The 23,759-nt window shown below is 38.0% G+C and overlaps 1 protein-coding gene across 1 annotated transcript in view; it reads left to right on the top strand.

Annotated features, from left to right (window-relative positions):
- SHTN1 (shootin 1) overlaps positions 1 to 22,751 on the top strand; it is a 116,743-nt gene extending 93,992 nt beyond the window's left edge. The window contains 3 exon segments of the mRNA XM_020988167.2: positions 3,882 to 4,074; positions 20,909 to 20,927; positions 20,930 to 22,751. Coding sequence (XP_020843826.1) covers positions 3,882 to 4,074; positions 20,909 to 20,927; positions 20,930 to 21,130 — 413 coding nt within the window. The 3' untranslated portion in view covers positions 21,131 to 22,751.
- The last annotated feature ends 1,008 nt before the right edge of the window (positions 22,752 to 23,759 follow it).

Here is a 23,759-nt window from a genome sequence, read left to right on the forward strand (position 1 = left end):
TAGTGCTTCAGCTGCCTCTTGAAGGAAGAGAGGGTTTCTGTGAGACGCATTTAAGGAGGGACTATATTCCAGGCATGACAGATGGCCAGTACAAAGATAGGTGGTCATATGTGGTAAGACCGAGAGAGAAGGCCAGTTTGTCTGGATTGTACAGAATAGGAGGGGAAGTTATATCCATTGAGATTAGAAAGATAGGTTGAGGCCAGCTTAGGTAGGGCTTCAAAAGCATAAACAGAGTAGTCACGCAGTCAGGTCATTGGCAAGGAGGGCTCAGGTGCAAGAGATGTTTTTAAGGTGGAAGTGACAAGATTTGGTGACTGACTGGCTATGTGGGGTGAGGGAAAGTGAGGAGTCAAGAATAATGCTGAGGTTACCGTAAGGATGGCGGCATCTTTGACAGAAATAGGGAAGTTCCAAAGGGGGGAGGGTTTAAGGGGAGATATAATAAGTTGAATTGGGAGAAGCTAAGTTTGAGTTCCCTCTGAGACATCCAATAGGCTGAAGCTTAGGGGAGAGGCTGGGACAGAATGTAGAGATCTGTAATTTAGCTGCCTTAGAGATGATAGTTCAAGTTATGGTTGCTCATGAGGTTACCAAAAGATGGAGTGTAGGGGGAGAGGAAAAGAGAGCCTAGGAGACAACCTTGGGAAACACCTACTATTAGGGGGAGCGAGATAAATCAGTAAGTATTTATTAAGTGCCTATGCTGTGCAAGGCACTGTGTTAAGCACTGGGAATACAAAGAAAAGCAGAGGATAGTTCCTGCTCTCAAGGAGCTTGAGGGGATGGGGGGCAAGGGGAGGGACACCACATGCAAACAACTCTGTACCAACAAGATTTATGCAGGGTAAATTAGAGGGAATCAATAGAGAGAAGGCATTTACCTTGAAGAGGATCAGGAAGAGGGGATTTGAGTTGTAACTTGAAGGAAGACAGGAGGCAGAGATGAGAAGGTAAAGTATTTCAGCTATGGTGAACAGCCAGCAAAAATGTCTAGAATCTGGAGATGTACAGCCAAGAGGCTAGTGTCACTGGCTCACAGAGGGGGTAGAGGGCAGTAAGGTATAAGCAAACTGGAGAAAGATAGGAGGGGGACAGGTTGTGAAGGGCTTTGAAAAAATCCTCAAAACAGAGGATTTTCTGTTTCATCCTGGAGGTGATAGGGAGCCACTGGAGTTTATTGAATAGGGGGTGATGTGGTCAGATCAGCATTTTAGGAAGATTACTTTGACAGCTTAATGGAGGATGGGCCACAGTGAAATGGATGATGAGCAAGGAGTAAAAAGGAAACTGAGGAGTGGTCAGACAGATAGGAGGAGAAAAACCCAGAGAAGAGTTTCCAAAAGGAGGAGATGATCAGAGAGGGAAAGAAACCTGTTTCTGTCATGAAAGCAGTTATTCCCATTGGGTTTCTTTACCAGTTTTACTGCTGTTAATGATTTTTCTAAAAGAAACTAAATTAATGGAGTTTAAACATAGGGAAACATTTAATATTTTGATGTTTGATCAGTTGCTGAAAAAGTACCTTGTACTTTGGGGAAAAAACACACCTGTGCCTCTTCTGCTGGCTAATGTAGAAGTTTGTTGAGCTCTGTATCTCTACCCTTTACTTTTGAGATTCTCATCTTGGATTTTGCTTAACTTACTGTTATGCTTTCAAAGTCAGTTTTACTCCAGTAACTGTCTTATTCCCCTCCAACCCACTATACTAACTGAATACTCCTTGAATTTTTGAATTCCAAAATCTTACAGTTACTCCCTTCCTAGGAGTGTCTTTGAAATCTGAATGAAGTACAGCTAGATTGCTACTTCTGAGTGTGACTATCACTCATATAAGCTGTTAGCAAGATTGTTAGCTTTTAGCCGAATTTCTTGCCTTCCATGTTGCTATGTAGGCAAGATGATGACTTTTTAAAAGCAACCATGGAAGAGGTGTCAGAAAGACAAACATTGCATTTAACATGCTTCGCAGAAAGTTGTTTGTTTTTTCAGTAGAAACGAAAAGTTTTTCCAGTGTGCTAGTGAGGAGATATAAATGCAGTGGAAAGAAGAAGAGATTTCCTTGTACAGTGGCTTTAATGCCAGACTTGGCATCAAAAGACCTCGGTCTGTATTCCAGCACTATTACTTACTTTGTAACCTTGGAGAAGTCAGTTGCCCTCTCTGGATTCCTGTTTTCTCCTGTGTTATGTGAGGAGATTGGGCTGGGTCATCTCTCAGATCCCAGTCAGCTCTGCATCCTATGAAACCTGCTTTTAATTGTGTAGAGATGTCAGAAGCAAATTTACAGGCATGGTGAGAATTAGAAGAAAAAGGGCTCTTTGAACTCCCTCCATCCCTTAGAAGCAGTTGGAGGAACTTATTGAGATTATATCCTGACAGGTGTGTTTGTCTGTAGTGAGAAGGAAGTGGATATGGCTATGTACAGTGTGTTATTCCACACACAAAAGCTCATGGAAAGGTAAAGATATATTCAAATGTAAGGTGACAGGCAGAAAACAGGAGGATTATAATAAGAAGTACACAGTTAAGGCAGCTGGGAGCAGGGTTGAGGCTAGTAGGACCCAAATCCTAAGTTGCAGCTGGTCTCCTCCAGTGGCCTGTTAAAATGTATTTTCCTTTAAAACACTTCATATGGCTCTAATTGTCATTCCCACATTTTACCTAGTAATTTGGTCTACAAAATTGGTCTTTCAGAGAGCAGCAAGTGCCTCTCAAAAAACATTGGGAAGCTTATACAGGATGAAGAAAAGTCCAACTTAACCATTATGTATTTTTTTTATTTCTTTTTAGATGTAGGAAAAGCAAGGGCTCGCCTACTCCCCCTCCTCCTTAATAAGGCTTCAGTTACGGAATGAGCAGCAGGAACTAGTGTATTCAGAAATGGGGAAAGAGAAATGCAGATTAAGTCAGTCTCCTTCTAGCTATATTCACTCTTTTATTGACCTTAATACCATCTCTTTATTTTCATGCCCACAACCTGAAAGGCAAAGGGAAATCAGGATACTTAATTACCTCACCTAATTCACTCCTACTCTCTGTTTAAGATAAAGAAGGAAAGGGCCATGCTTTCTACAAAGGCTGGTACTTGCCCATATTCTTGTGATGTGGATCTGGCCTGTCCAGGGATTTTACAAGTTTTCAGGGACAAAAACAAGCAAAGGCTCAAGTCCTGCTGTGAGGAGAATCAGCTAGATTGCATCCTTTAACATAAGGCTAGAAATGCCCCATGTTGATGCTTAATAAATATTAATAATAATGCATGCAAAAATAATTATAATAACCAACTAAACTAAATCCTATAGTTTTTTAATACCTTGCTAGAGATCAGAAAAGTCTAGACCTCTTTATTTATCTCTTAATTTCTTCACCCACTGTCTCCTTGTAAAGAGGAAACAAATCTAGTTACTTCTCATTCACATTGAAAATGGAAGTGTTTTATGAAAGCTGTTTAATGTTAGAGAAGCCTTATGAGCCTTTTGAAAGAACCTTTTGAAGTCTTTTCCCTTTTCCATTAAAAATGAGGAGCTGTGTTATGTGAAGAATCAAGGTTTTGAAGGATATAGGGTTGCTTCAAGGAGGGCTGTTAGTAAACTCACAAGACTCTGCTCAGGGAAATTGCCCAGGTGAACTTCCAAAGGACAACACAGAAATCCTGGAGTTGGTCCCTCAGCAACACCTTAAAAGCAACAGAACCATAGAAGTAGAGCGGATTTCCAATAGGAATGTTTTTTCAGAATGTCCTTGAGATTTCAGCTGTTCTATATACAGCAAACCTAATTTGACCAGCCCTAGGCATTTTCAGCTAATCTATTTTTCAATACCCTATGCACAAGCATAACCCACAATTGTTAAACTGTAGGTATGTGTTTGGTTTTAAGGTCCAACGGGGATATTAGCCACTTCAGAGTCCAAATCCATGCCAGTGTTGGGTTCTGTATCCAGTGTAACAAAAACTGCATTGAACAAGAAAACTCTGGAGGCAGAATTCAACAGCCCGGCCCCCAAAACACCTGAGCCAGGTGGAGGGCCTCATAAACTGGAAGGAAGCACAAGTCCCAAGGTTACATTTCAGTAAGTAATGATGCTCTTTCTTCTGTAGTATGTAGCAGAATTTGTGATTACTGATTTATTACTCTTGTTTGTGTTTTTTTTTCCTTTCTGGAAAGTACTCTAGATAGTCAATAAGTCCTTGAAATTATACAGTTGCTTCCTGTAGCATCTCCTCTTTCTTCAGTTGAAGAGTCATGTTCCAATGATAGACAAGAATTGCTTGGTTGAGTCCCTTCAAGGAATGATGCCATTCAGGGCTGATGGAAAGTACATCTTCCAGGTGAATTCCTTTCCTTAAATTGAATAGTAGCCAGTTTCTTCCAGATAAAAGCTTGACCTTAAAAATCCTGGGTGAAGAAACAGCTTAGCTTGTCTTAGGTTATATTTCCCGTCTTAGGAGATTTAATCATTTTTTCAGGGTTTATATATTTAATTCACCCATCTTAAGTTGGTGCCTGACCAATTCAAGAAGACACTAGATAGATGTCCAAGAGATCTGTTTTAAAATGTCTCTTTTCACATCCTCATTTTCCAACCTTTGGAAAGATTTACCAGCAGAGAACACTGAGCTATCCCAAAAGAGAAAATAGATTAGGTAAAGAGATGTGGTTCAACAGACCTGGATCTTCAAAGTGCCACTGTCAGCTTCAGGGAGTTAATCCTGCTACAGAAGTCTATGTTTCCAACAGATCCGGTAGAAGATCATTTTGTTTTCTAACAATGCCAGCCTCTTTTCGAAATTAGTCTACAGTTTTGCTTCAGTTCTCTTGCCAGGATGTCATCTGGCTTGTCACTTAAAGAAAAGGAAGTAGGTGAGACAAATCAGATCAGCAGAATATTGTAATCATGGTTAATTAAACCTCTGATTTCCTGTTCCACCAGGCGAGAAAGGACCCTCTTTTTGTAGCTCATGCTGTCTTACTTAGTTCAAAGGGTGAATCCTGGACAAATGAACTGGAAATTCAATTTGGATCTATTTTTGCCAAGTGGTATTTTTTTCCCACTGCTACATTCTCTTACATTTTCTCTATCTCCCTGTCTCCTCCCCCCACCCTTTTTCAGAATGAAAGACCTTTGCTGACTTACAGTTTTAGCTAATTTTATTGTGTTTCCAAAAGCACATTTTTTTCCCCTCCAGGAATGTTTCCCACCCTTTTTGACTGGAATCATTTAGACAGAAAGATGATTCATGCTCAACCTTCATCTTTCTGTTTAAATTTGTTTAACACCTAATTTGGCATCAACAATCTGGCTGCATTGGAACCGATATCCAGACACAAAAGCCACTGGGCTGAGACAAGTTAGTTTCTGAGAAATGCTTCAGTGTGTGTGTATAGATTTTTTTTTCCTCTACCATATTACACAGATAGTCTTAATCAGAAAATACTGCAACTCCTTACACCTTTTGTCTGCCTTTTATTCAACAAAAGTAAGTGGAAATTACATTTCCAAGAAAGGAAATGAAATAATTGCAGGCCCACGGTCTGCAGAATGTGTGGTGAATTGACAGTGAAAAGAATCCGTGTGTTGACAGACACAGTTGTTAGGACATTTTAAAGGCATATGTGAAGCTCAATTTATTTCTCATCTTGCCTGTTCAATGACTGCCTAAGAGACACATTTCAATTTAATTTACCTACTTAAAGCACTAATACAAACACTGTGTATTGCTGTGTTAACTTTTCAACTTTGTAACCTAATGCTTGATTATTTAGTTCTTGACATTCTTTATGAAATGACTAAATAGCACGTATTTTTTATATTGACAATCAACTAATGAATAACAGCTCCTTCTTGAAAAACTCGTTTCTTAAGTACAGTTACACTACTTAAACAAGTCCAGGGATTTTTTTTTTAACATGGTAATTATTCACTTCCCCAGCAGGCAGAGCTCATCCCTTTATGCACAGTCTGGTCCCTTGGCATCTAAATGAAGTTTAGCCTAACAGTGACATGTAAGACCCAAAGGGGAAACTACACAGTGTTTATTTATTTACTAGTAGAACTTCATGAATTCTGTGTCTATTTATTAGTAGTACTTCCTGAATTCTGGTTTAGCCACTAGACATTCTGGTCTCTTTTTTAAGTTATATGCCTGGGGGATCTTGTTCTTGAATTAGAATCTGAGAAGGACCTGAGTTTGAATTCTTATTCTGCCTCTTCTCTTTCTGTGTGACCTTGAATAAGTCACAGACTGTAGTACTCACTGCCCTCTTTTATGAAAGGAAGGCTTGGACTAGACTATCTCTGAGTTCCCTTACAATTCTTAAATCTCTCCGTCTTTGTTTCTTTGCTCCAAATTAAGACGTTTCTGTTGCCTACCAGCATAACGCTTAATTGACAGAGTATTTGAGGTCATGCATCTACAGCTGAAAAATGAAATTATTAAAATTTACTTACATTGCCTATAGACCATCCACTTCATTTTGAATGTTGGTAGTAGCAATTCTGGACAGTATAGACGACTGCACAGCTGTGTTGGTGGGAGAGTCAGCATGGTAAGAGCCTTTCAGGTCAGCAGACTTGGGGGTCAGACTTACTTCAGGACCTGTATACTTCCCTGAGCCTCAGTTTCCCCAGCTATAAAATGGGCATAATAATGGTTGTACTACCTAACTCATACAGTTGTTATAAAAAAAGTGCACTTGGGAAACATCTTTAAAGAATAGTTGTTGTAAGTTATTGTCATTTGCCATGTTACTATCATCAGCCTTCATTAATAGCTAATATGATTTTTATTACTGTCATATTACTGTTGTTATTAAATTGTAGAATCAGCCTAGTATAGTGGAAAGGGCATTATACTTGGAAGTCTGAATGTAGGCTGAATGTAGATTGGAATCCAAATGGATTCCAGTATGAAGTTGTTGGATTCCCCTTCCCCCCATGCTACTTTGCTGAAAAAGAGACACAACTGCATTATCAGAAACAAGAAGCTTATTTTGAGGAATTATTGTTGAAGACTAGCTGGTGATACTGTTGCCTTGGTACAGTTTCATCTGAATCCCTAGAGCTGCTTCTGTAGGCCTTTACAATAATAGGATCAAGATTTCCTGCCTTGAATCTGTGATTCTGGAACAGAGAGTTCGCCATCCTTTTCACGTGGCTATCAGTCAGTAACATTAAAAACACTCAGCTTTGCAGTACTGAATGAACCCAGCATTGAGCAGCTTATCTATTAAGAGTTCATATCCGGCCTGTGTGACCCTCAGCAAGCCCCTTAACTTCTCTTAGCCTCAGTTTCCTTGTCTGTAAAATGGGGATAACATAGCACCTATTTCCCAGGGTTGTTGTGAGAATCAGATGACATTATATTTGTAAAAAACTTTGTAAACCTAAGAGCACTATATGAAGGTGAGCTAGTATGATTTTTATTACTATCATATTATTATTGTTATTAAAATCATAGAATCAGCCTACTATAGTGAAAAGTGCATTATACTTGGAAGTCTGAAGACCTGGGTTCAGATCACTCTGTCCCTTACGTAGCTGTGTAACTAAGGACAAATCATTTCATTTCTTTGAGCTTCAGTTTTTTCATCTGTAAAATAGGGTGATGGTAGCTGAAGAACCTATTTCATAGGATTGTTGTGAGGGACATTGTTTGTAAACAATAAAGTAAAGTATAAATTTAAAAATATGCTGCCGTTAGTTAATCATTTAGTTCATCCTTCTGCTGAGACAGCTAAATGGCACAGGGTGTAGGGTGATGGAAATGGAATCAGGAAAACCTGAGTTCAAGTCTGGCCTCAGATACTTCCTAGTGATATGGCCCTAGGCAAGTCATTTAACTGATTAGCCTCAGTTTCCTCATCCATAAAATGGGGATAATAATAACACCTAACCTCATGGGATTGTTGTGAGGATCAGATGAGGCAACATCTGTAAAGGACTTGGCAAACTTTAAACTTCTTGTTGTTACAGCTGCTGCTGCTGTGGTCACCACCACTATAACGTGCAAGTCGTTGTTAAGCAGTTGAGATGAGATGATATATTTTCATGATTTCCTTGCAAGACCAAATTAAAGTCAGCACCATTGTGACCGTCTTGTCAAAAACAAATACAACCATATGTAAGGGACCAAGACTATTCTAATACTTTTTACAAAATGTTTACATTACTTATTATCTCATCCATCAAACATTACAATTATTTCTATGAGATTTATCTTTTTCCTTCTAGTGAAAGTATATGAACATTATAATGTATATGAACAATATAAAGAAGATCACCGTTTTCAAGGACTTTATAAATAGTCTTTTAAATATGGTGCAGTTTCAGTGTAATCATATGATAAAGGCAGATCAATTTTATGAATTTAGAATAGCTACACTATTTGAGGGAATTAGGGAAGACCGTTCTATGTTAGGGAAAAGTTTAAATTATAAAAACTTAGAAAAAAAGAAATGTCATCTTATTACTTTCCAAAATATGTAATATCTGAGACTAAGGTGATGCAGTGATGCTTACTCTAGAGGTCTGGTTTTCATGAGTAAATCAGAAGAGTTTGTAATTAGCACATGGGGACAATTTGAGATATAAACAGGAGAGGGTAAAAAGGAAACAAACTGGATAAGCCATTTTTTTGGAATGGGGTTGTTTTAGACAGTTGGGGATCAAGAGATAGCACTATTAAGATTTAAATAGATGGAGAAGTCAGATTAGGCATTTGATCACAAAAAAGACAAAAGTTTTTGGAGTGAAAAAAGGAAATAAAAGGCCAGCAATGCTCCAGTGTGTTGTTTTAAAAGTGGTCTTAGTATTTATGTCAACAGTCACTCATAAATACTTAGAAAGCTCCAGAGGTTTTATTTGTGTATCACTTCATATTTGTTTTTTTAAAGGGTTCCCACATTGTATTATATCATTTGCTCCTAATACATATAGTGTCCTTATCCCTTATACTGGCATAGAAATATAGAGTGATAATTTGTGTTTTTCCCTCCCGTCATCACGAGGGACATAAAATGGAGAAATGTGGTTAAATTATACCAGGAGTGAATGAAATGAGATTTATAGAAAGAACAAGCTGATTGAAGGATAGGGTATACTGAAACAGATTTCTTCCCCAGAGATGAATGGGAATAACTTAATAAACATTAAAAGAGAGCTCTGTGGGATGGTTTACAACTATCCCCTTCCTTCTAAAGGGGAACAGAAGAACTCTGGCCTCTGAGTTCTCCATCCAAATGACTTTGTAGCCACTGCCCAATTTTGTTCATGGGTGAGGGGGTGGGAAGGGCCTGATTTTTAATCCAGGGCAGTCAATTCCTAACCACACTCCTGGGTTTCCTCTTCTCTTTCTCTCCTCTGTAACTGGCCTAGAACAAAGATAATTAGAAGGTAAACTTGCTAGGGAAACAAAGCAAAACCAAATTACTTATCACTCCAAAAACTCAGGAATTCAGACTACTTGGGAGAAGGTCAGAATGGATTAGTAAAAAGTCTGTCATATAATAATTGGATAGAAATCCAGTTGTGATCAATTTCAAGTATGTAAAATATTCTCAAGCTAGAGTAAGAATGTGGCATAATCACAGGATCATGCATTTAAATGTGGAAGGCACCTTACAAGTTACCTAATCCAACCTGCTCATTTCACGGATGAGGAAACCAAACCCCTGAAAGATTAAGTGACTTGCCTATTTACATATGTAAAAGTGTCAGAGCCAGGATTTGAACTGAGGTCTCTTTGACTCCAAATCCACTCCCCTTTCCACTGTGCCATACTGCCTTCTGTCTTCCTGGATAGACAGTTAACATTTCTTGAAATTGTCCTCCTGTTCATCATTGGTGATTACCTAGAAGCTTTTTTGTTTCTGCTGATACTATAAAGGTCATGCCTCTGTTTGAATCATTACAGATTCGGAATTAGTGAGTTTATACTCACAAAGCCAAAGGGAAAAAACTTGTTGATTTTAATTATCCACCACTGTGGGCTTTCTGTGCCTCCCATTCCCTTTATTACAGACAATTGAGAGTTACCTATGTTCCTTCAAGGGACTATTTAAATTTTTTACCTTTTGACTGTTTTGAATATTGTTTTAATTGTTTAGTGTTTATATGGTTTTCTGAGAGGCACTGTGGCATAGTAGATAAAAAAAAGTTTTCATTTTTGTAAAGACAAAGATCAGTTGTCACTTGCTTGTGTTGGTGGTGGTGGCAATGTAAGCTTCTGGAGGCTGTTTCACAGAAGGGAGCCCTGCTTTCCCAGGGTTATGCTGCTTAATGGTCAGTATGTCCCCAAGGGTGACTCCAGAATGTCTCTACCTTGTGGGCCAAGGCTATTTCCCTTTTTCTTTCCTTCCTTCCTTCCTCCCTTCCTTCCTTCCTTCCTTCCTTCCTTCCTTCCTTCCTTCCTTCCTTCCTTCCTGCCTTCCTGCCTTCCTGCCTTCCTGCCTTCCGTCCTGCCTTTCTTCCTTCCTATCCATCCGGTCCAAAAGTGTGTGTGGTGTTCCACATTATAGGATCCCCACTTGGCAGAAAAGGAATGGAAGTACATTTTCCTTGCTCTTGCTAGGTCTGAGATAAGTCATCAGAAGAACACTGTTTATGTCTAGTGGACACCATTTCCTGGGGGAGGTAGACACTCCCAACCTAATCCTTCACTGTGGGATCACCAAGGACTTCACCAAAGAGGCTTCTGGAGAGCAGACATCTGAGACAGGAATTTCAAAGGGGATCCTAATTTCCCCAAGCACTTTCAGAGACCAGACCTTGGAGTAAGGAATACCTGAGTTCAAGTTTCATTTCTGATACATAATAGTTATATGGCTACAGGCAAGTCTGTATGCTGGCCATGCCGCCCCTCCCCTGTTCTCATAGACCAAAAGTTGCAGGTTAGGTGCAAGTAGGTGTTAGTAAAGGGAAGGCCCTTCACCATTGATGTCATAGGTCCATACTAAATGAATGAATGAATGTATGAACAAACAAATAAAATGATAGCCTGTCTCTAAAAACAACCAGAACATGTTTTTTGGTCAGTAATAAACAACAGAAAACTTTCAAAGTACATAAATCTCATAGTCATGTAGGTGATGAATAGGAAATTTTTTGCCTTTTCTGTAGGTAATATCATTTAGACATGGTCAAGTCAGGCTATTTACTGTACTGAAATTGGAGCATCAGTATTACTCTTCCTATTAATCTGTTATTTAGTGAGGCATTAAGGCTCATAGATTATTGATTTGTTTGGTTTTTTCACCAATAACTGGGAAATGCAACTCAGGTTTAACTGTATTCTGACTGATTATCAGAGAACTGAAGTTAGAGTCAGAATGCCTGGGTTCCAATCCTTGCACTGCCATAAACTGACTGTGTGACCTTAGGCAAGTAGTTTCGCCTCTCTGATCCTCAATTTCCTAATCTGTAAAATAGAGAGAGTATTTGTATTAAATACCTCATAGCATTGCTATGAAAGTTATATGAGCAAATATTTATAGTTTTTTGTAATAAAGGGCTGTATGACTATAAGTTGCTGCCCAATTCAATTCTTGTCTACCAGAACCAGCAAGGATGTAGCCTATTTCTGTGAACAGAGGCTTAAGCCACAAATGCAGGGGAACTTTTCGAGGTTGTCCTGAGACCCACAGATCTCCAGATATAAACTTTTCCAGTTGATAACACATCTCCTTCTTTAATTAGTCAAATAAGCAGTTACCAAGTTTTTGTGCCTTGGGGCGGAGGGGATAGGAAGGGGAAGGGGTTTGAGAGATGACATCCTGTCCAGAAGGATAAAAAAAATCCAATATTATAACTACAGGACTTTGATTTTCATTTTTAAAAATTCATGTAGAACATAACCGTTTTTTTATTTCAAGTTATAATTCTGATTGATAGTAGCTCTGTAGATATTTTACTTTATGTCCTCTATATCCTGTATATTTTTCTGAGATCATCTCATTTGGACCACTATTCAAAGACCAAAGAATAGTGAATAAAAAACAGTTTTGGATATGTTGGCAAGTAAAACTTCACTATTAACCAAAACAAAGGAACTCGATTAACTTTCATATTTGTAACAAAAAGGATTATTAAGTGATTTGACCTTTAACCTTTTTCAAAATTTATTACTTCCCATATGATATTAATTTAGAAAAATGTTGTTGAAAATGACCGAATCATTCACTTGCAGTTGCCAAACTTGATTAAAACCACCAAATAGAAATTAAGGGTCTGAGCTCTGTTTTAGGGAAACTTGGTATATAATTATTTCCCTAAATGTTTATCTCAGCTGGAATTTAATTTGGATGGACACACAACTATTCCTTAAGAAGGCTTTAGGTAATGTTTTGTTCAGCAGGAAACCCAAGAGGTCCTCCTGGCCCCTATGGTGCACACTTACATTAAAAAAAAAAAAAGGTGTGTTTTCACACTGCTGCTCCCACCACGAGACCCAGGCCTGGTCTTCCTCCTCTTTCTTTTTTGTATGTGTTCACCTTCTTGGCATTTAGTAAACATTGGCTTCTGGGCAGTGGACTACTTGGTTAGCAGAATGAGCTGCAGAGAAGGTACAGCCTAATCTGATGAGCTGGTACAATTAAAGGATTTGCTCTCCTCTCTGTTGTAATCTTAGTACCACTGGATTGTCTACTCACGCTGCAGGAAACAGCTCTGCCTCAGCAAGATGCAACTACAAAGGTTTTCCATGTGCGGCTTGTACATGGGCAATTAAGCTTTAACAACAAAATTAGGAGAACAACTGGATGTCCTGGGAGTTGAGATTCTCTTTCCTCCCCTCCCCCCATTCCAGGATTTCTCACCTCCCCCTCTCCACTCTGACCCGCCCACTCATGCACAAGCTCGCGCGTGTGCGCGCACGCGCACGCGCGCGCACACACACACACACACACACACTCACTCTTCCTTGTTCTGCCTATTTGTATGTACTCCTAGAAAGATTGTTTAGTTAATAGTTGTACAAGGGTTCTGAATTACAGTTTAAACAGCACCTTCCCACCAGTCATCAAAGACATATTATACTCAGTGTAAAACTGTCGGCTAAAATGCTCTTTGGTTATTCCAGAATTGTAAATTACAAAAATGTAAATACCTCAACAAATTAATTTTGTTCTGCATCATATTTACTTCTGATTGAAAGCATTGGTAACTGCCAGGGACTTAGCATAGAATATCTTACTTCTTTCTACATAGAGAATCAAGCATAAAGGTAAATGCTAAGGTATTTGCTTTTACTGAGATATTTTTTTTCATCACTTTTCAGCAGTCTCTGCAAGGCCTCAGTGCACACTTCTAGATATGTTTAGCATAGAGAAAACAAAATTTAATTTTTAAAAATAGAGAGGCAAATCTAAGGTTATCATGAGTTGCAGAGCGAATGCAGATCTGCATTGGTAGAGGGAATATCCATGATGGGAATGAGGAATTTTTCACTAATGAAATCACAGGTCTAGTCCTGAACAAACAAACAAGCAAATAAATAAATGACCGACAAAAAAATGTAGTTCCCTAAAACCAATATGTAATTTTAGGTTCACAGTAGTAAGCAGTTTTTAAATTTCTATTTATATAGTTACTAAATCTATATATTTAGTTTGATAATGAGGTATAACATTTGGGCAGACTATAAAAAACTAATAAATTGTCATAAATCTAAAAAGTTATTATCATAGAATCAAATTGTTTTGGGAGCTTAGAATAAAAGTAAGCATTTTGAAAAAGATAGCCTTTTTGTGGGGGCAGGTATACGTTTGATATATAGACTATGCCACATAAGGGATATGGGAGACTGTTCCTTTAAAGTCCCTGTTTCTAAGCAATGCTTAGATAATCAGACTTTCGATGTGATGACATGCCAAAGCTTCAGTAGTGTTATAAGGGTGCAAAGGTTAAACAGACTTCTCTAATGTTTCCAGCTTTTGGTGGGTGAAGGGACAATTTCAGACCCATGCTTTTCTTTGTCTCATTTCTGGGGGTATTACAAACAGGTAGAAATCAAGGTCACACAGATTTCAGCATCTTTGCCACAACTAAAAGCCAGCCCAGCCCGGCAAACATGGATTAAGTGCCCTTTCTTTGCACTAGAGATATAAAGCTAAAATGAAATCAATGATAGCTAACAATTAGCAGCACTGACTTCGCTGGAGAGTATGATTAATCATGTGCGGCTGTATTTTAAGAGCTCCAAGTTTTTATGTTCAGCTAAATTGTGACACCATCTGAAAAGTGTTTCATATTTTAAGAGGGAAAAAATTGGCAGTAGGCATTATTAGCTGAGTCACTGCTTTTTATGAAACCTGTGCATTTTAAAAAGAAATTGTGAAATATAGCAACATATTTTATTCGATTAAGAAAAACAGCTGCGGCATCCTTGTGTTTTAGGCACACGTGTTATAAAAATGACCTCTCCCAAGACTAATCACCAGGTTAAACACAAATGAAACTTTTATGTGGTATATAGAGTAAAATGTTGACTTCTGGCCACTGTTCCATTTATCGACTGAGCTTTTTGTCAGAGTTAAAGAACATAGCCTTCTTGCTCTCCCTCAGAAGACAAAAAGAGGCCCAAAATGCAGAATCAAATTTTACTTTTCAACTAAAACAGGGTTTTAGAAAAATCACAGAAACAGACTCAGTTTTTGCTCATTCCTCAGGGCACTTGAAAATGTCAGCAGAAATGCAGAAAGTTTTATCTTTTATTTGGAACTTTTTCTGTCACATTTTAACACAGGGAGAAATTCTGCAAGTGTATTAGAAGGCCCCGAAAAGCAGAATTTGTAAAAGAGACAATACAGCCATCTCTGTCATCATGGCATTGCTGTTTGACTACTCTAGTAACTGGGTAAAGGACCAGAGAAAAAATATGTAGCTCTCATTCTTTTTTTTTTTAAACCTTGGGAAAGTATAAAATGGATGTCCTCTTTGGAGCTTTTCTAGTAAACTACTTTATAAAGACAGATTTAAATCTTTCAGTTTTTTGTCCATGAAGGTGGTAAATATGATTGCCATTTTATCCATTTTTATTGTAAATGAAACAGAGTTCAAACTGTCTGGTTGTGCGTCATTTGCTGGACCATTGCCATGCACTAATGCAGACGCCCTACTGCGAACCCAGAGAAGAACTATACTTTGATTCACCAGATTGTGTTAAATAGTCCAGCTGTTGAGATTTGAAAGATAGTTCCCTTCAAAGTGAACTAAAAATGAACTTGGCATTTATTCCAGAGACCGTTTTTGTACTGTTTGGCAATCAGCTTTTCAGAGGTAGCATTTTATAAAATAACTCTCACTGCTTAAAAGTTACATTCACTATAATGTTCAAAATGTCCCACCTTGTATTATCAGTAAAATTAAGCTTGAGTGATATGTAGAATTTACATAAAATGAGCATTTTCCCCCTTCATTTCATGAGCTTTGATTGTTTTCAATTGAGCTCAGAACCATATCTATTAGGGATTGTTTGGGCATTAGTTAATATGAATTGCAGCTGAACCGTTAGCTGGGATGTTGTTGAATATAATTGGAACATAGAAAGTTGATTTTAAAAGGAATTTCACCGAATGCAAACAATGATGTGCTTTAAAAATCTAGAGTGCTGAATTTTCATCCCTTGTCAAACACAGAGTAATTCACCAATTCCCTGAAGTTCCACTGGGCCAGAATGATTTTCATTTGTTATGATTCATCCAGCAGCAGTGCCTTTGTAGCCAACTCTCCCCTTCTGTCAGCAAGTGACATCACCTTTGAAATTCAGCATGATATTGTTCATCTTCTTGCTAGAGAAAACTAGTCCCTTCTTAATCGTCCACTAGGGATGTGCCTGTGATGTTGGCTCTGGAGTGGGTTATATATTGTCAAATCATTTGGCCTTGTTTTTTTTAGACTACAAGTTTCTAAACACAAGCCCCTAAAGTCACTCATTAAAAGTATTTAAATTAACTGGATTTATCGAACAGCACCAAGACGTAAAGGATAGCAAAGAGTCTCATCTTTAACATCAGAAGACTTGTATAACAAGCCCAGCTTCAGCACTTATTAGGTGTTAGCAGACGAATCACTACCTCTAGCTAAAGCTCTTTTTCCTTATCTATAAAATGAGCAGGCTGGACTAGGTGGTTTGTTTTTTTGTTTGTTTTGGCTAGGCAGTGGGGTTAAGTGACTTGCCCAGGGTCACACAGCTAATAAGTGTTAAGCGCCTGAGGCCTGATTTGAACTCAGGTCCTCCTGACTCCAAGGCCAGAGCTGCCCCAGGACTAGGTGGTCTTTAAGAACCCTTCCAACTCTAAACATTTTATGAATCTATGGAGAGACCACTGAACTGCAGTGAAGAAACCTGGGTTTCTACATACCAGCCTTACTATGTGACTTTGCCCAAGGTACTAGGCCTCAGGCTCTCATTTGTAAATGAAGTTATCGATTTATTCCATCTCTAAGCCCCCTTTCTAGCTTTGCAATTATGTGAGGCTAATGTTATATTTCACCACCCTTTCTTCTAATTAGATCAAGTAGGTTTTGCAATATATAGGGCAGTAGCACTAAGAATTGATAAGAATTAATATTAATCAGAATTTCCATGAATGTTTATATATATATATGTGTGTGTGTATATATGTATTTATTTTACTCCCTCCCATCTTGTTTCCATCCTCCTTAGAGGATTAATAGAAGAAGATAGAATGAAACTTAGGTACAGCATATAACAATTACTATCCAGCACATGAACTTCTGGCATAGACAAGACAGTGAAACTTGGAGTGATCTAAGTATTGTTGTTATCGGGCTTTTTTGGGGAAAAGTAACTGCCAACTCAGTATTTCTTTAATGGTGAAAACATCTGTTTCTGATCATCACTCTTTCCATGGAGGAAGAATGTAACCCTAATAATGAGATAGAAATATGGGTAGGTTAAATATGGGCCATTCTAAAATCAATAAGGCCAGATTCCAAAGGGAACTCTTGACCACCAGCTAAGCAGCCTTGGAAGTGGGGGAGTTCAAAGGTGAAATCAGACTGGGAATTTGGAAAAGCTAAAAGAAAAGGAAAATCAAATGAAGTGATTCACCTTTAAAAGCTACAAATCAGGAAAGATCCTGGAATTCAGGCAGGGAAAAATTGTCCATCAAAACTGCCATGATGCAGGGTTTCATCTTTCTGTGGAGAACATGCCTTTCACAGGTCGCAGTGGTACTGTGTGAAAACCATCGGACCTGGGAGTCACCTTCACAAATGACTTCATCTCGCCGATCTCAGTTCCATCATCTTTATAATTAGGGAACTGGACTATGATCTATAAGGTTAGCTTCAGCTCTAAGGACTTGTTTTTAATTGATCGGGCCTGTTCTTGAAAGAATCATTACAGTGATCCTTATAAATCAGTAAACTCAAGGGAACTGCTCCTGTGCTAAGCCCACATAAAGAGGAAGGGTTCTAGCCAATTTAGCAGACTAGGAATGTTTGTTTTTGGGAATACCATTTACCACAAAGAGATAAAAGAATTGGATATGTAAACCAAGGTGATTTCAGGAAAAGTCAGAATGAAAAATTCTAGATATTTTAAGCATTGCATTGCCATTCTTATTAGTGGTAGAGTCCAGAGAACACTTGAGGAAGTTTTTAAGTGGTCAAAGTATCACTATCACTTTCTAAGATTAAGATGTGTTTGGTAGTAAGGACACATTCACACACACACACACACACACACATATGTATAGCACAGAAAAGTATGGACTCTTTTAAGGATCTCATCTAATAGTGAGAAAAATTCTTGGCCTTCAAACAAATGAGGCAAGTTGAATGAGCATTCTGCCTATACCCAAGATGGTGAGATTGGTTCGTAGAAAAAGCCTCCATAAATATCCCACTTTATGAGGAAGAGATTCCCAGAGTTTGAAATGGCATAATTTCTAAAACCCTGTGGGAAAGACAATTCAGTGCCACTCATCTTGATTGAACCCTTGTTATAGTGAGGTGCACCATGGTAGAGATTAAGGATGGGTGGGGTAGGGAGTGCAGAGAAGATAAAGCACAGTTCTTGCATTCATGGAACTTCCTCAGGACTGGGGAGAGAGGAGGGAAATTGTGTTAACATATTCAGATCTATGATTTCTTCAATATGTTTACCCCTCCACTAGCAGAGATTACACTTCTTTCATAGTTTTATGAGTTATGGGCAAAAAACATTGCATCATCTGGTGGCCATTCTTGGTAATGACCTCCTAGCTTAGCTAGCTTTTCCTCACCTGTCATCATGTAATCTCTTGCTGGGATGATATTTAAAACTTATACTGCTTGGTAAAACCTGCCAAATTTTACACTCCTATGACAGTATTTGACAACTCAAGGTCACTCGAGGTATCAGAATAGAACTTTACTGAAGGGACAGGAAGGCAGATAACCATAATATGAAAGTCAAATAAGAGTTATAAACTCTTGATAGTTAAAATGAGGGGATGATCCGGGAAAACTAAATGGGAAAAATGCCATGGGCTCTTGAGTGATGGATAAAAATTGTGTAGGTTTTGTTCGTTTCTGAAGGGAATAGTGTGAGCAAAGATATGAAGGCAGGAGACAGCACAGTGTGTTTGGAGGAACACCAAATTTTCCAGTCTGGTTGGAAATTAAGATTAGACAACTGTGTGATACTGAGACAGAATGACTCCATGAACACAGGAACTTAAACCTGGAGAGGTAATTCTGAGGGTACAGTATGTTTATAATTCTGTGTTGGATCTTGAGTTTACTCCCAAAATTGTCTGAGAAAAAAAAAATTGAATCCCAAAAGGGGAAAGAGATTCTTCCAGACTTAGAAACATCTCCAAAACGTTACTGAGGTTGAACATGAACCAGAATCACATAATTAAAAACCTGTAAAGGACCTTAAGAATTGTTAGTCCATCCCCTCCATCCCACATTTTAGAAATGAAAGGATAGATCAGAGAGGCTGTAATCTTAGCTAATCGGCAGATGTGGGACTAGCTAGATGAGTGAGTTTTCACCCCAGACCCCAGACCTCTTCCTTTGGCTAACATTCTAGATTAGCCATCACTAGTTTTTTTTTTGAATTCCCATCTCATTGGTAGAATTTAATTGTAAGTTAAAGGAAATGAAGTATTCATTAGGAACTGAAAGAAGATTAAATTCCACCCCTAGACTGTAGAAACCAATAGCCATGAGTCATTCTTTAATAGTAATTCTGGAAAAGAATGACAAACCGACTTGATGGTTTGGGATGATTGAAAAAAAACAACAAAATCTCATAACAACTTAAATAGCACAATTAATTTCCTGATGAAGGAAAATAATCCATCTGAAAAAAAAGGTTTCCAGGACTCCTCATAACAAAACTTCTATTTGACTATCTAAATGGAGTCCTCCAAAGCTCATCCATTTTAAGCTCTCATTGCTTAAGATCTCACTTATTAATAGAAACCACCTGGAAAGGTATTTCTGGTAAAGAAGGTGCAAGAAAACAAAGATACTGACAAACAACAGGGTTTCCATTTTCTGCATTCTGGCCATAAGTGGGATGTAAAACATTAACACTAAGTTTTTGATATTCGACTTCCTTGGTAGCTATATGCATAGTAATTAGCCTGGTTGTCCAGTGTCTCCTTTGGTATATACTTAGCACTGGGACTTAAAGTAATACAAGAAAACAAAACAAAAAAACAACAATTTGAGTTGAGTAGGTAGGGGGTTTATTATAGTGACTTGAAGATGGGTGCTTATGGTAGCTTCCTGTTTTAATGAGTTAATTTGTTAATGAGGTGGTAAGCTCAGTATTTTTCTGAACCGCCAGAGATGTACGTGTGTTAAACTTTGGTGTTCCATAAACTTTGGGGCCAAAGTCTTAGTAGCCCTTTCCTAATTATGCCTTTCTTTCTAACACATAGAATAGACAATTGAGAGGGTACCTGCAAAATCTGTTCACATAAATGCAGTACTACTCAGATTTGGAAATAGGGATTTGAGAAACGATTTCAAGAGAGGAAAGGAAAGGACAGAGTAAGCATCTGTGGCAACAACTTCAAATAGGTAAGAGACCCTACCAAAGTATTCTGAGTCTCTTGGCTTTGGAAAAGAGCCTTAGTCCCAGAGTCCTGAAAATGGTATTAGCAAAAGTTTTAATGCTTAAGATCTTTGAAGATTTCTTCTGTTCATGCTCCTAACCTCTTTTTTGGGGGGCTTCTTTTCCTACTCTACAACAGTTCTAACCAAATTCCTCCATTTGGTAATGCCAGCAGTTGGCGTCAGGTTTCCTTCAAGATCGTTGTCATAGAGCAATCTAGCTATATTGAGGCAGGCATCTATCTTAGCAGTGAGCAACAGAAGTGCCCAAGCAGTATTCCTTCAGATCCTCAAGCTGAGCTGCAACTAGGTCCTCAGCCATGATGTTATTCTCTGAGAAAATACTAGGGATCCTGGAATAGGGGATAAGGTATTCTTTCCAGTGGTGTGAGGGTGTAACAGGAGAGTTCTAAGGAGCAGCCAATGAGTGAGGAAGAAAGCACAATGTATCCATTGGCTTTATACTTCCTGAGAAGAGCATGTAATTAAGAAGGTAGGTACATTTTACTTTTTCAAAACTTTTGTAGTTACTCTTACTTGCCTCTCCTCCCTTTTCCCCTGTCACTGCCTTTATTTTTTATGTACACTTAATATCTAGCTCCATCTCATTGTTAAGTGTCTGGCGTCCCTAAATACAAATCTATCTCTATGCATGTTAGTAAAATCTGAAAGTTAACTAGGTTTTTGGTTTTCTGGTTTGTTGTTTTGTTGTGTTTTGTTTTGGTTTTTTTTTTTGTGAGTCAAGGAATATCATAGACAAATATTTTCTCTCTCTGCTTTTTTTTATTTTTCTGTTTTCTCGTTTTGTTTTTAACTCTTCCTCCCACAGACCACCCAATAACACTGGAGGTGCAAGAAGAATATGGGCAATGAAAAACAGGGCGGTCCAGTTGTATTTTTAGATCCCATTTCCACAAGCAAACCCCAAACCAAAGACCAGGTGGCTGAAAATGAGTCAAGTCAACCCAAGGAGGATGAAGATGGCAACAAACAAGAATGCAAAGAAGATAGAGTTGAGAAAATAAAAGAGACAGACAGTTCCAACTGCTAATTTATGAGCCAACAGGCTGCCATTTTTGGAAGTCCTTTTCAATAAGCACGTAATGAAATTGGGTGTCTTGTCAAGGACTATGAATTCTGAACTTATAAATGTGTTCAAGAGTTCAGATTCTGTTCTAATGCCCATTGTATGTAGTTTACCTGTATACATTAGTAAGTTCTGTAACAACACAGATTTTAAGTCACTTTGGGTTTCTGTGCTATATAGGGATAAGATTTTTCCTAGCTGTTTTTTTGTTCATTGTCATTACCTTCCAAGGGTTAAAAAAATCCATTTTTAAATGACGTGCTAATCACTCATCATCTCTACTGAGGAAAAAAAAATTATGGTACTTATTGAATAATGAGATTACCCAAATGAATTTAACTTCTGATATACCACACATTGTAAATATTTTATATGTATGTCCATTCTGTAGTTTAATCAACATTGGCATCTAGCAATTTTTGGCAAAGAAGTCAGTTTCTGTCATACCTGACCGTCTTGTGATGGAGTGACTACAGCAACAATGAAATGATTTGCCTTTCATGCATGCAAATTACATTCTAAGGGTTTCTGGAACAGAATTTACATCTGAGATACTGACATCTAACAGATGCTCCCTTAGTCAAAGTGGACCCCAACATAGTCATGGTTAGGGTATTGGAACAGAATATTCTAGCAGTGGAATACACTACTGCATTGGGCATGATTGCTAGAGTCAGGTAAAACCCAAACCTTTAAGTTCCATGCAGTGTGGATATTCTAAGCCATATACTGTGGTGATATGTATAGTATCATGTACTGATGTGATAGAAGTACCACATTTCATCACAGCTCTTATTTACAGTGAAACTGAGTGACAGGTACATAATTTTCCTGATTTACTGCTAGTCTGCATTACATAGGGGATTTTTAAAAAGGAATTAAGTGGTAGGTATTCTCTAAAAACACAATATTTCAGGCCGCAACAGTGAACAAATAGAAATGTAATCAGGGATTTTTTTTAACTTGTGCAGCTTTTCAAACTTGATTGTTTCAAAATTGGTGTTTATTTAAAATAAGTGGTAATGTATTTGAATGCACTGTAAATTTTTTTTTTTATGACAGTGATTCAGTAATGGTAATTTAACTCTTCAAGCAAAGGAATGGTTTGGTTTGGTTTTGTTAGTTTTGCTCTGCATGCAGCTGTCAGGTGTTCTTCACCTAAGGGCAAAAGAAAATGATAAGTACTAATTGCAGTAGTTGTATTTTAGGTTTGCACGAGTGCTAATAAGCAGGGATCGGTTGAGCTGGATAGGCAATTTCCTAATCTTGGGGAGAATTTTCTTTCTGCGATTTCTAATAATAAATTTTAAACTTAGGTGTGTTTCCTTACAAAGAGTTGAAAATGTGACACTTTACAACTGTAACTCACCCCAACATAATAACACTATTGTGTGATATATATATGTGTATATATATATATATATATACACACACACACACACACACACACACACACATATATATATATATGGGCTACCAACTGTTTTAAAAAGATTCTACATCTGTACTTAAGCTTTTTTTCTGATCTGCTGTGACAAGTTATATAGCATCTCATCACAACTTATTAAAAAGTATCAACAGTTTACCATTTTGTTATTTGCATTTTGAAAATGGTAGTGAGAAGCATTTTAATGATAAAATTTGCTGTGCTTTTGAATAGTTCTAAAGTTATACCCAGCTAAGAAGTGAGATGGGTGAAGGCAGTAACAGGGGAATTATATTTATGTAGATATAGTAAGCAATGTGGTGAAAAGAAGCAGACTGGCAATTTTGGTAGCCATCTCTACTTTGCCATGTTTTATCATATTTCAGTGGGCTTGGTTATAATTCATTAATAATACTGCAAAATGGCAGTTGGAATATGATGCAGGCTATGTTTGGACTTTTTTGTTTTTACTTGAGACTGAGTGTCCCTATTTCACTCCAGCAGAGAGTACAGTGGCCATTCATAGCCTCAGCAACACTGCTGGTCAGCATTGAAACTTTGACCCGCTCTATTTCAAAACTGAGCCGTAGAAAGCCTTGTGGCCTCCCACTCATAGGGGCTCACCATATCGATGCCAGGTTTAACTCTTGTTCTCAGCTTTAACTCTGAATTCCTGCTCAGAACTCTACAATTCAAATGCTTCACCAGCCTTAGACACCAAGTGGCAGTCAAAGACTATTTACATGCATGCTCACATCCATGGTCTATTTGTAATTTTATGAAGAAAGACTTCTAACTTCCAGACATTCAACTTAGAGAGAGAAAAAAGACCTCAGCTCAAAACACAAAACTTTATTGTGAGACAGTATTCCCTATGGTAATATATACCTCTCTCAGATTCAGTGGCATTTCTTACAACATAAAACACTGAGTGAAGTCACCAAAATCTAGTCATTAGGCCATTCCAAAAGAAAAAGAAAAAGTTTAGCAACTTTAGCAGTGCATTGGTTTTAGAGGTTTAGTAACTAAGCACTTCCAGCTAAAAGTTTATACCCTTTTCCAAAACACTTAACTTCCCTTCACCATTATCCGAAAGCTTTTAAAAATTTCTTTTCTCATACTTGTTTTCACATTCACATTCTTAGCAAGTTTTCCCTTTCACAAATT

The sequence above is a fragment of the Phascolarctos cinereus genome, unplaced genomic scaffold (genome assembly GCF_003287225.1).
Source record: "Phascolarctos cinereus isolate Bilbo 61053 unplaced genomic scaffold, phaCin_HiC Scaffold_3;HRSCAF=262, whole genome shotgun sequence".
In the NCBI taxonomy this organism is placed as follows: Eukaryota; Metazoa; Chordata; class Mammalia; order Diprotodontia; family Phascolarctidae; genus Phascolarctos; species Phascolarctos cinereus.